At 32.5% G+C, this 13,070-nt stretch overlaps 1 protein-coding gene and 1 long non-coding RNA gene across 4 annotated transcripts; both read right to left on the reverse strand.

Moving 5' to 3' along the window:
* Positions 1-1,431: 1,431 nt before the first annotated feature.
* LOC123895175 (cathepsin L-like) lies at positions 1,432-9,430 on the reverse strand. Of its 3 annotated transcripts, none has more exons than XM_045945406.1 (10): positions 9,331-9,430; positions 9,112-9,174; positions 8,909-8,998; positions 8,773-8,832; positions 8,515-8,563; positions 3,990-4,312; positions 3,300-3,402; positions 3,130-3,174; positions 2,378-2,709; positions 1,432-1,911 (listed from the first exon to the last, which is right to left on the reverse strand). In XM_045945406.1, the coding sequence occupies exons 4-10, from the start codon at positions 8,827-8,829 to the stop codon at positions 1,573-1,575; spliced, it is 1,248 nt and encodes a 415-aa protein (XP_045801362.1). In that variant the 5' UTR covers positions 8,830-8,832; positions 8,909-8,998; positions 9,112-9,174; positions 9,331-9,430; the 3' UTR covers positions 1,432-1,572. The 3 variants fall into 3 exon arrangements, with proteins under 3 accessions (XP_045801362.1, XP_045801364.1, XP_045801365.1); XM_045945408.1 differs by adding an exon at positions 4,752-4,854 and having other exon boundaries at positions 4,929-8,832; XM_045945409.1 differs by lacking the exons at positions 8,909-8,998; positions 9,112-9,174; positions 9,331-9,430 and adding an exon at positions 4,752-4,854 and having other exon boundaries at positions 4,929-8,563; positions 8,773-8,788.
* A 617-nt stretch (positions 9,431-10,047) lies between these two features.
* LOC123895182 lies at positions 10,048-11,374 on the reverse strand. Its single transcript, XR_006804111.1, has 3 exons — positions 11,036-11,374; positions 10,255-10,362; positions 10,048-10,081 (listed from the first exon to the last, which is right to left on the reverse strand). It is a non-coding gene; the product is annotated as an uncharacterized LOC123895182 (long non-coding RNA).
* Between the last annotated feature and the right edge of the window lie 1,696 nt (positions 11,375-13,070).

The raw sequence follows: 13,070 nt of genomic DNA on the forward strand, positions 1-13,070 counted from the left end.
AGGTTGTTTCAATGATTTATTCTCCCTAAATCATGTTGATTGTTGAACAATGGTTGATGTCTTGGCTTGTGCGATTTGAGGATTTAATTAATAAGTATATCTGCCTACAATCTAGAAATCACAATATATATGATATATGCAGGGTCTGAACATGACCTAGACCTACTTCCTCCGTCACATGACTGGAGAAATCGCAAAGGCGTGTTAGTAGACTCAAGAAACCAAGGAGAATGCGGCAGTTGTTGGGCATTTTCAATAACCCATGCCATCCAAGCCTCTCTAAAACTTAAGAGAGGATGGTCGGTTAAGGTCTCAAAGCAGGAGTTTCTTGATTGTATTAATCGTGAAGAAGATGGCAGTTTGTTAACACTTGACACTGCCTACAAATATATAACAACTTACGGCATTTCATTGGAGAAGCATTATCCGTACATGTCGCATCAAGAATTCCGTCCATGCCGCAGAACGGTATTTTATTCCTATCTATTATTTTAAATTCAAACAAAAAATAATCAAACAAAGATACTATCCAATCACTTCAGATTGGTCTAGAGTAGACAAGTAAAATTAACTAACACATGTAACTCAAAAGGAAAAATGGTAGATATTATCATGTAAGTTGGTTAGAGTTTCAAAATCGAGCCATAATCACTTCAGTTTGCAAAATCGTTTCAGGTTTTTGCAAAATCGTTTCAGTTATGGCTTATGTGTTCTGTTTTGGGTTTGTGAATTTGTTCTACTAATTGGTTTGTGAGCTTTGTTCATAGCGTTTTGAGATTTGTTCATAGCTTTTTGAGATTTATTCGACTCACTTGTTACTTCATCTTTTCTAATCGTTTCATGTACTAATGGTACTAAATTATAGTATTACAAACTTCTATAGTGTACATAGAATTTGTTAAAATATATCTACTTGTGAGCAGGGAGGCAATCGGATCCATATCAGTGGATTTGTTACATTGAAAATGGATGAGAGATTCTTAATGAAAGAAGTGTTGGAGAGGCCTATTACTGTGGGCTTGTGTGCTGGTGTCGAGCTTAGTGAATATATAAAGGGAGATATTTTTGATAAGGAAACATGCCATGTTGAGCATCCTACACTGCCGGATGAATATATAGAAGTTAGCGAACCCAACCATTCTGTATTGCTGGTTGGTTACGACACAAGGGGTAAAATTCCATATTGGATCTTACAAAATTCTTGGGGAAGGCACTGGGGGGATAAAGGATTTTTTCTCGCAAGGAGAGATTTTAACATATTAAAGGGTTTTGCCTATTACCCCATTATTCAAGGTGAGTGTGATAAATCGATTCAACCCTGAGCCAAATAAATTATCTTGGCGTATATAAGTTCTTTTGTTTCATTCTCATATTCTAAAGGAAGTAGAGTACCTTCATGTTTTCTGGTTTTGACTTGTGCAAAATAATCCAGAAAACATGAAGGTACTCTACTCCCTTTAGAATATGAGAATGAAACAAAAGAACTTATATACGCCAAGATAATTTATTTGGCTCAGGGTTGAATCGATTTATCACACTCACCTTGAATAATGGGGTAATAGGCAAAACCCTTTAATATGTTAAAATCTCTCCTTGCGAGAAAAAATCCTTTATCCCCCAGTGCCTTCCCCAAGAATTTTGTAAGATCCAATATGGAATTTTACCCCTTGTGTCGTAACCAACCAGCAATACAGAATGGTTGGGTTCGCTAACTTCTATATATTCATCCGGCAGTGTAGGATGCTCAACATGGCATGTTTCCTTATCAAAAATATCTCCCTTTATATATTCACTAAGCTCGACACCAGCACACAAGCCCACAGTAATAGGCCTCTCCAACACTTCTTTCATTAAGAATCTCTCATCCATTTTCAATGTAACAAATCCACTGATATGGATCCGATTGCCTCCCTGCTCACAAGTAGATATATTTTAACAAATTCTATGTACACTATAGAAGTTTGTAATACTATAATTTAGTACCATTAGTACATGAAACGATTAGAAAAGATGAAGTAACAAGTGAGTCGAATAAATCTCAAAAAGCTATGAACAAATCTCAAAACGCTATGAACAAAGCTCACAAACCAATTAGTAGAACAAATTCACAAACCCAAAACAGAACACATAAGCCATAACTGAAACGATTTTGCAAAAACACCTCAAAAACCTGAAACGATTTTGCAAACTGAAGTGATTATGGCTCGATTTTGAAACTCTAACCAACTTACATGATAATATCTACCATTTTTCCTTTTGAGTTACATGTGTTAGTTAATTTTACTTGTCTACTCTAGACCAATCTGAAGTGATTGGATAGTATCTTTGTTTGATTATTTTTTGTTTGAATTTAAAATAATAGATAGGAATAAAATACCGTTCTGCGGCATGGACGGAATCGTGAATCTTGATGCGACACGTACGGATAATGCTTCTCCAATGAAATGCCGTAAGTAGTTATATATTTGTAGGCAGTGTCAAGTGTTAACAAACTGCCATCTTCTTCACGATTAATACAATCAAGAAACTCCTGCTTTGAGACCTTAACCGACCATCCTCTCTTAAGTTTTAGAGAGGCTTGGATGGCATGGGTTATTGAAAATGCCCAACAACTGCCGCATTCTCCTTGGTTTCTTGAGTCTACTAACACGCCTTTGCGATTTCTCCAGTCATGTGACGGAGGAAGTAGGTCTAGGTCATGTTCAGACCCTGCATATATCATATATATTGTGATTTCTAGATTGTAGGCAGATATACTTATTAATTAAATCCTCAAATCGCACAAGCCAAGACATCAACCATTGTTCAACAATCAACATGATTTAGGGAGAATAAATCATTGAAACAACCTAGAACATGATGGATTCCATATTTAATCCAAACATAGATATAAACAAACAAAAAAACTCATGAATAGCCTTTTGAAAAAGGTGAGAATTACCATGTGATATTTATCACCAAGTTAGATTTTTTTTTTTTACAAGTTACATATGTTTCTAGTCTTTATAAAATATACATTTTTTAGTTTAATCCAAATAATCTTTTTACTCATTCTTTTTTTCTTTTGACACACTCATTCTTAGTCTCTACATTTTACAAAAAATGAAGATGCTTTTAGTCCTTACATACCTCGCACATTATGAAGAGAAGCAGATCCCAAAATTGCATTAGCCGCTGCAATTGTGAATGCAAAAACCAGAAAAACCTTACTACAATTTAGAACTATAATAAAAATAATAGTAACTGAAATCAGCGGCACTATCTACCACTATGTTAAAAGAGAGGTATTGAGTAGCTACCTGGAAATGTCCGAGTCGAAAAGTTTCTTAGAAAATTATTGTAATATGACAAATTGCTTATGAAAGACCTAACTACAACTGAAACCATCTCCATTTTTGTTTCCTGATTCAAACAAAAAAACTTTGAATATGTTAAAAGATGTAAACTCAACCAAAAGCAGACAGAAACTGATGGTTAGTTAAAAATAACTTATCAACATGATTAGTCCATATACTGAATCTTAATAGTACAAATGTGTGTTATTTCATGGCTTTATCTAGCTACTGAGAGAAGTGTTATTTGACAACTTTGCTGGATAGGTATAGGTACATGTTTAAGAGAACAATAAACTTGCTTGCAAAAAGGCTTCCGTGAAAGCAACATCTCATTCATGTCCAATATGAACAAGAGTATAATAATGAATATTGATCACAATGTGATAAAATAAAAATAGGTTTTGCATAATATTCTAAATTTCCCATAACAAGCTTATGTTATCATTAAGAAACCGACGTGTATATATTTCAAAACACAATTTTCACTATACTTCATGAAATATTTCCCACCAAACATATGTTATGATGGGCCACATCTAAAGATCAATGTTTCCCTCATGCCAAACAAAATTAAAAAGATTAGAAAGAGATCACATATATACATAATATGTAATAGTGATAACTGACGAAGTTACAGATTGGTATTCGGCATACCTTTATATCATATTTTCCTCCCCGATGAAAAGTGGTATCATATCGATAAGAATAATCAGCTTTATCGATTTCATCAGGATCAGATTCAAAGAATCTGGCAGCATTGTTGAGTTTCCCATCCATTCCATCAGATAATGTGTCAAAAGTTCGTTTGAGATCATCCAACACCTGGGTATTTCCAGCAGACCTTTCTCGAGTCCTTTGTTGATTGAGCTTATCTAAAACGGCATCATTTTTTGAATTTCCCCTAGGACTGAATATCCGCTGTTCAAATTCCTCCGGAGACTCTGACTTATTAACCTGATGATTAGCAATTCCATTTCCTGCTCAATAAGGTGACCATAAGGATTATAAAAGTAAATCATCATCTGAGGGGAAAATAAAAATAAAACTAACAAAATGTACAAGTACCCAAGAGTATCACCACAATAGTTTAAAACAACGAAATTTTTTCCCACTAGGAGATCAGCTACATGCACCAAATGACTCCATAATGTCCTACAATGGACTATGTATATAGATACACCGTTTACTTTTCAATCAAGATCTCTCTTGATGATTTCACCTATAGTTTTATTTGGCCTCCCTCCTTAACTTTTATACTATCTTTATCTGGTCTACCTTCCATAGAAACCATAATACACTTCAAGAAAATTTGTTGACAATTCAAGAATCATGATGGATTTATTTTTATGCTTTAATGTAGGATTCTTGTACCAAATACTCTGATCTAAGAAAGTAAGAGAACCAGAAATTTCTTACCTAGCCAAGCAGAAAGGTTTCTTCTGAGAGGAAGATTGTGAGGTGATGACAATTTACTCTTCAAAGACCTAATTGCAGTTGAAATCATCTTCAGTTTGGTTTCCTGATCCAAAGAAAGATGTTAAATGATGTAGATTCAACCAATAATAGAGAAATGACAAAGTAATTGTGACTCACCAGGTGTGGCTGTACGGAGACGGACGGAGGCGGGCGGCGGGAGAGAAAGTGATCGAGAGCCTCTTTTCTATTCACTGCTCAACCCTCTCAAAGAACTTTTATTTAATTTTTTCCTTTATTAAAGTTTGTTGTGTATGTGTATTTAGGGGTGGGTAGTGGGCGGGTATGGATGAGTTCGGGCTCAAAGTTACTTGGTCTAAACCGCAGAGTTAAAAGGTAAGACTCAATCCGCCCAAAAAATGAAGAGCGGTTTTCGCGGGTTCGAGTTTGCGGTTTATGCGGGTTGTCGGACGGTTTGAAGCGGTTACTAGTTAGACATAAAAAAATTAAAATAAAATAAAAACAACAACAAATCAAAAGTTTGCGGTTTAGATTCAAAAAATATGCAACGAGATGAGAGAATCATGAAACAAACACAAAAGGAAAGTCTTAGAAACTCTAAATCGACATAAAAAGTAAGAAAAAAAATTAAAATCGCAAATAAAATTAAAAATATAACATTTGATTTCAACGATGTTAGACAAACAAGATGAAGAATGATTAAGTTTTGAGTTTTAAAATGTTTCATGATTGTTTTCGTCTGCGTGGGTTTGACTGTTTGAGGTGAAGTGAGAAAGTGTGAAGAGGAGACGTGAAAAAGCTTAGATTCGTCGTTTTGATTTATTCATGCGGGTTGATTCGGGCACCGTCGGTCCAGTTCTCTCTACCCGGACTCGCCCGTACCAACCCAGTCCAAACCGTATTTTTCAACCCGCTAACCCGTGACCCGTTATAAACCGCCCAAATCTCTAACTTTCGGGCGGATTTGTTGGGTTCGGCCGGGCTTCGGTTTTTTACCCAGCCCTATGTGTATTCCCCAAATTTTCTATTTTAAAATTAATAATCATGGTTTATTAAAAAAAGGTAAATGCTAACGCGCTCTTTAAGAGCTTAAATAGTACTCCCTCCGGTCTTGATTATAAGAAACAAAAAAAATGCACACTTTTTACGAAGAGTGTTTAAAATATAGAAAAAATAATACATTTACACTTTTACCCTTAGAAAAGTTACAAACAAGTAAAGTCAAGCCTTGAAAACCGTAATAATGATTATACTTGTAGTAGTATGAAAATTATTTGAAAAGTAAAACTAAGGGTAAAATTGGAATATTGAAAATATCTATAATGATTAGGGTAACTTTTGGTTATATTTAAGATTTTCTAATTTTTTTTTTGTTTCTTATATATGAGACCGGAGGGAGTAAGTTTTTTATAGAATTTTTATAGGAATGCGTAAAGTCAACGCTTTGAAAAATATGTTACCAAACAGGTCTTTTAACTTATAAGCTATAAGACATAAGTTAGAAGTCTGTTTTTTGATCTTGCCAAAGAGACCCATAGAACCTAGTGATAGAGCACAAAGATATAGGCACACAAGGCATACACACATGAATAAAAAATATTAAAATTGGTAGTTCTTCAATAAAATAATTTTAAGACAAAAGGATGATAGTTCCTTCATACGATTTTAAGGCGTGCATTGAATTGAGATTTTAAAAGTGGTATTCAATCAACCAAAGAAAAATGTCTTGTGATATTGAGTTAAGACGAGGACCAACCCCTTATGCATATGCTACATGAACCATGGCACATGTCCTCGTAAAAATGAGGTTCTAAAAAAATTATAGGGCAGTAATATTAATAAATTAGAGTAGATGGACAACGCCACTATGGTAATCAATTATTTCAAACCTCCAAAAAAATTATAAAAGTATTCCATATTTGACTATATTCAAAACTAAACGTAATATTTCTATTGTCTCAAGAAATATTAAATCGATTGATATTTTATCAATTGAATAAGAAATATTAACATAAAAATGAATTTCAATACAAAATGTAGAGTTGTCAAATGGGCTGATCCGCTCCAGCCCGGTCTAGACCCAAAACTACTACATGGGCTAGCCTGAATCAACCCAATTATTAATGGACTACACATTAACAAGCCCGGCCTGCATGGGGCCATGTAGGGTAATGGCTCGGCCCGTTTCATTTTATTTTTTCCTATTTATTCAATATCAAGTGTAAATAATTTTTACATCAACACTAAATATCAATTAAACTCCAGTTTGATCCCTATGAAAAAATTAAACCAATTAATAAATTAAAAACTTAAAAAGTTTTAGGTAAATATAACTTTTTTCAATTAGTTGATAGTTTTATGTTTTTATTCATACTATTTTTATAAAAAATATTTTTTATAATGGACTGGGCCGATACTTGATGGGCTAACCCGTCCATCCAAATTTATGTTTGGGCTACATGAACTTGGGCCAGAAGACCCGATTGAATTAGGGCTAATAGGTCGGTCATTAGTCCAGACCAATCTTCTTTTTTTTTTACGCAATCTTGGCAGCTCTAGTTTTAGTACACTAAAACAATAAAACCTAATAGTAGTATTAATATAGTATACTACAAGGGGCTACTATAACATTTTTAATGTTAAACTATAACTTCAACTCCTACGGTATACGAGTATAATTAGTCGTGCTATATAACGGTAAAAAAATGATAGAAAAATTTTAAAAGCCAAAAGATATATATAAAAAGTGAGGAAAGGAAACATTAAACTATTTTTTTTAAAAATAAATCAGACCCTATTGTTTTTTCATTTTAAAGTTTGATTAAATATTAAAAGGTCACAGTGTGAACTTAAATTGAATTATGATTTGTTTGGTGTAAAAGAATAGCGGTAACGAAATTGTAATTTAAAAAAAAATTGAGTAAACATATTTTTCATCATATCTTTTCACATTAAAAAAATGTTATATATATAATTCGTGCCTATCATATAAATAAGTTTTCTTGCATGAAACATGTTATTGATTATAAAAAACACATACACAAATACAAGCTCATATTGCATTACCTTTTTATTATTAGTAGTATTTAGTATTTACTACAAGCAATATAATTCTAAACTCTAAAAAAAAAGAAATATAATTCTAAAATAAATAACGCACATATATATAATTTTAATAAACATTATGTTAGACTATTAAAATTTATTGTTGAAATAATGTTTCAATTTTATTCCACTTTTTTTTATATAACTTTTATTAATAAATATTTTTACTGTTTACTGTTACATATGTCAAACCCGTGCGCCATGTTCTAGTTAATGTGAAAATAGAAGGCAAAGTAAGAGGTAAAAATTAATATTTTTAGGGTTAGCTTAACGTACCAAGGATAAGGATGTTTCTTGTGTCCCAACCTTTATTTATATCGGATAAAGAGCTGTATTCTCTTCATCATGGGAACGTGGGCCATCATACACAATAGTCTGCAAAACTATTATGAAAAAGTCGAAAATGGAATAACATAGACAAATATCAATGTGCCATACCAATTAAAGCAACGCCACTGCACCCAAAAGACTAATGTTAACCAATCCAATGTTATGAGAAAATTAGTTCAATTCAATTCACTAGCTACCACATTATTATGTTATGCTATGCTATGCTATGAGATCAATGTGCTAGAAAAAAAAATAGACTATCCAATATAAAACCTTAAGTTGAATTTAAAGGAAGGTTTAACTTGCTTACTTGGTTGGTGTTTACATGGCAGCCAGCCGTAATGGGCATTAGGCAGTGCCTAACCCCAAAAAAAAAAGTCATAGATGGATCTTGTAGCATAAATTAACATAAGTAAAAAATAGGGGAGAAAAAGAAAAGATCGAGTGGAGTTACGAACAGTTGGACACACGATGAATTCGGTGACAGGAGATTGTAACATAAGTAAATTGTAGATTTTTAACTATTGGTTTGGTGTAATTTAAAACAGTTTAGTTTTGTAGTTCGAACCTCAGAAAAGTAAATAACAAGCCACCCTGCGATACAGAATGTTCTCGACACTCTCATTGCCTGCATATAAATAAAAATAGTTAACAATTTGGAAGTTATTCACAAAAAACCATCGTCATTTTCCTGAAATTATTACCCCCTTTCATCCTACGAAATCGGCAATAGGCCCACTTGTTATTGCGCCAATCATCGCACTGAAAGTCAAGATGGAGCCAAACAAGGAGTACTGCATACATTCAATCCACAAAAGTTATCAAAAACTCTTTGAGTACATGATAATCAAAGACAGAAAGAACTACTTATGCAGTTAAATAAAAATTTGAATAACTACTTGGTTACCTCTGCCAAAGACAGATTATGATCCTTCCTGATAGCATCTTGAGTTGGAGATGAATATCCAGCCTGAAAAAACAAAATGAAAAATAAATTCCAAGCAAGCAAGAATCTTGTAATTGTCTAATTAAGAGCTTATTTCTGCTGAATTTTCATTTATTCATTAATTAGATTCATTGGAGATTGGTATAACATATTGTTACAGAGAAGTAATTATAGACTTACACAAGCACCAAACTCATAAGAACCACAACCAGCAATGAATGTGGTGAAGTAAACCATCCATGGATGATGATGAACATGTTGTTCTCCTATCAATGGTTCTGTTATTCCAACAAAGATTTTTTTTTTAGCAGCAAACAAGAATATGAAAATATATTAACACTCAAATCGAAGGTACAAGTAATACCCAAGCTAAGAGGAGAATGTACAAGGATTTAGATCATGTTTGAATAAACAACTTAACTAAATGCTTAAAGCATAAGCGCTTATTAAATAAGTGGTATATATAAGTTATTTCTAGAATAAAAGATAAAGTCAAAATGATGTATAAGACATAAATATTATTACAAAATGATGTTCTAACCTTTCGTGGAGTTAAAGCTTATCTTCTATGCTTTACAGTACATATACATGGAGATTTCAACTCAAAGATTTGAGGATAACTTTGAATTATCAAGCTTAACACATTATTGTTGTGACAGCATGATTCAGAGCGACCAAAAACCGTGTAACCATTATTTGCAACATTGTCGTAAACAAAATCTCTGACAAGCCTGCAGTAATCCGTTGCATATATCATCAGTATCAACCTTGTTTCTCTTTAGCAATGAAATAACATGATAAAACTGGTAAAGAACCGATAAAATATACTAGTGCTTACAGAGGCAGGAACTGAAGAAGAAACGCTATCTGCGGAAAGGGTAAGTCTATGTATTCCATTATCTTCAACACAGCTTCTGACTTTATGTATGATCTATAGAATATATCACCCAGTCATGCATTTCACTGATAACTTTTAATTTTAATATAACTTGAAATCATAAACTTCTACTTTCATCACAAATATATTATGCGTCTATTTGAATTGACTTATTTGATCTTATCTACTGACAGAAGCACTTTTGAGTTATGATTGAACAGAAATACCTATTATTTTCAACAAGTACAACACTTGAGATATCATCAGGAGCTCTTCCTGATCTCCTAAGTAACATCTTACCAGCTTCACTCTGAAGAGCTTCATATCTAATTGTTCTGTCAAACCCATCCCAACAAAATATAATTAAAATAGAGAAATTATATTTTCAGACACAAATTAAGTTAAGTGGTTTAGTTAAGTTTGGTGACAAATAAAATGAACAGATAACACAAATTTAACAACAAATTAAGTTAAGTTTAGATCAGATATGGAGTCGATTATCATTGTCATACTCTTTTATGGCAATAGAAACAGAGTTCAAATAGGGAGAATAACCACCGTAAATCAAGTGCAGAGGGTTGGGATCTATAACCAATTATCATTGTCATACTCTTTTATGGCAATAGAAACAGAGATGGATCAGATAGGGAGCCAATTATCATTGTCACACTCTTTTATGGAAAAAAGAAACAGAAACAGAGTTCAGAAAGGGAGAAGAACCATAGATCGAGAGCAGAGGGTTGGGATCTATATCCAATTATCATTGTCATACTCTTCTATGGCAATAGAAACAAAGATCAGATAGGGAGTTTTTTGAAAGCACCAAATTTTATTAAACACAAACTAATCCAATGGTATAAGACAGACAGGTATAAGAATATATAGTGAACAGAATACAATGGTATAAGCCACATGGAACGGATCAAAAAGCACCAAAACCATAGAAAACAGGCACCGAAAATAAAAACAAACTGGGAGAAGAAAACTACAACTACTGCACACTCATACATCAGATACGCAGAAAACAAAAACACTCCATAGCAGCAGCAGCACCAAAAACCAAACTTCTCCCAGCGATCCAGTAATTATCATTGTCATACTGTTTTATGGCAATAAAAACAGAGATCGGATAAGGAGAAGAACCACCATAGATCTAGGGTTCCATAGCCAATTATCATTGTCATACTCTTTTATGACAATAGAAACAGATATAGATCGAGTGCAGAGGGTTGGGATATAAGAAACGGCAGGTTTTTTGGGGGATAAAGAGAAGAAGAACGTGTAGAATTGTCATGAACACGGAGGTCATTACGGAACCAGACAACAGAAACACGGCGGGGGGGAGAGAGAAGAACGTGTAGAAAGAAAAATAAAATCAGGGTAGATTTTATGTAATCTGTGTTAAGTTAGTTTTTTTTTTTTTTTTTTGGGTTAATGTTAAGAGTTATATTGGGTATTAGCATTTCTCTTTGGATCCAATTTTTTTTACTTGGGCTTTTTATGTCCTATTTTTGGTAATTATGTATGTGATATGATAGATGTCACGAAGATATGTTCACGAATGTATCACGAACCGCAATACTATGCGCCACCTCTTGTCTTGTGTTGTGTCACTTAAAATATATATAAAATATACCGGACAATTATATAGCAAGAACACAATAGTATTAAAAACATGAAATCAAGAGTGAGATGTCTACTAACTTTTGATAACAAACATGAAATTCTCCAATAATTAAAAAATAATATTAATATAAAAATAAAGTGTATGTTCCTGTATGTATTTTAGGATCCATTTGATTTGCAAAAATTAAGTACCGGACAAAACTAAAACCATACATGACAAAACAACACAGAATTAAGTACGGGATGTTATTTTTATAATTTAAACAACTTTTATATAGGACAAAATATTGTCCCGTAATTTAGTGAGAAGTAAGAAATTTAATTCGAATTGTCTTGTCCTAAATTCAGATCAAACACACTCTTAAAATTTTGTCTTGGTCCCCTTATAAAGTATGTCCACTTAAATTATTATTTTTTTGGTTAATAAACGAAATGAGTAATCACAAAGTCACATACAAAAAGTGGAGAGACCAAAGTTCAAACTCACGTCATGCATCATATACTACTCCCTCCGTCCCAAATTGAGTGAGACAATTTGACTATGACATATTTTATTTTGACCTTATTTTTTTACTAATAAATAAAAACAAATATTAGCATATAAGATATTGTTGGAATCATCTCGAAAAGTATTTTCAAAATATCAAATTTTTATAATTTTTACTATTATACAACTAAATATATTAATCGTCAAAGTTATGTATTGGTATGTGTAAAGTCTCACTCTTTTTGGGACGAAGGGAATAACAATTTTAATATTTCTGTTAGTTGAACTAAAATTTATAAACTATTTTTGTTTTTTAATTATTGCATGTGAGACACTAGTTAGCATACCCTAATAATAATAATAATAATAATAATAATAATAATAATAATAATAATAATAATAATAATAATAATAATTCATCCCTCCACACATACAACTAAGGCATATATATTGAACAGTACAAATGATGAATTACTTTAAAAATAATAGGAATGCAGTGTTACTATACGTGAAGTGCTTATGTTTGAGATTTTCTTAATTTTTTTTGTTTTGTTTCTTATATATATATACCATATAGAGTCAACTCTATTTTTTGTAACTTGTAATTAGAGTCTATTTTTTTGTAGTAAAAGTTTATGCAAGTTGAGTTATGTGGCCGCTGGCCATGGATATTTTTTAATTAGAGTCAATTTTGATACACGAAAAAATCAAAGTTCTCAGAATGGTCCACCGAGCCCAATATACATCCATTATATTGACATATAAGATTCTAAAAAAGAAATTTTGGAAAAATTTGATTTCTGGGCAAGATTTCGGTAGTTTGGATTCATTGAACTTTCACAAGTTCGTACCGGTGACGAAAAAATCAAAGTCCTCAGAATGGTCCACCGAGCCCAATATAACTTCATTATATTGAAATATAAGATTATA

The sequence above is a fragment of the Trifolium pratense genome, linkage group LG7, assembly GCF_020283565.1.
Source record: "Trifolium pratense cultivar HEN17-A07 linkage group LG7, ARS_RC_1.1, whole genome shotgun sequence".
Classification (NCBI taxonomy): domain Eukaryota; kingdom Viridiplantae; phylum Streptophyta; class Magnoliopsida; order Fabales; family Fabaceae; genus Trifolium; species Trifolium pratense.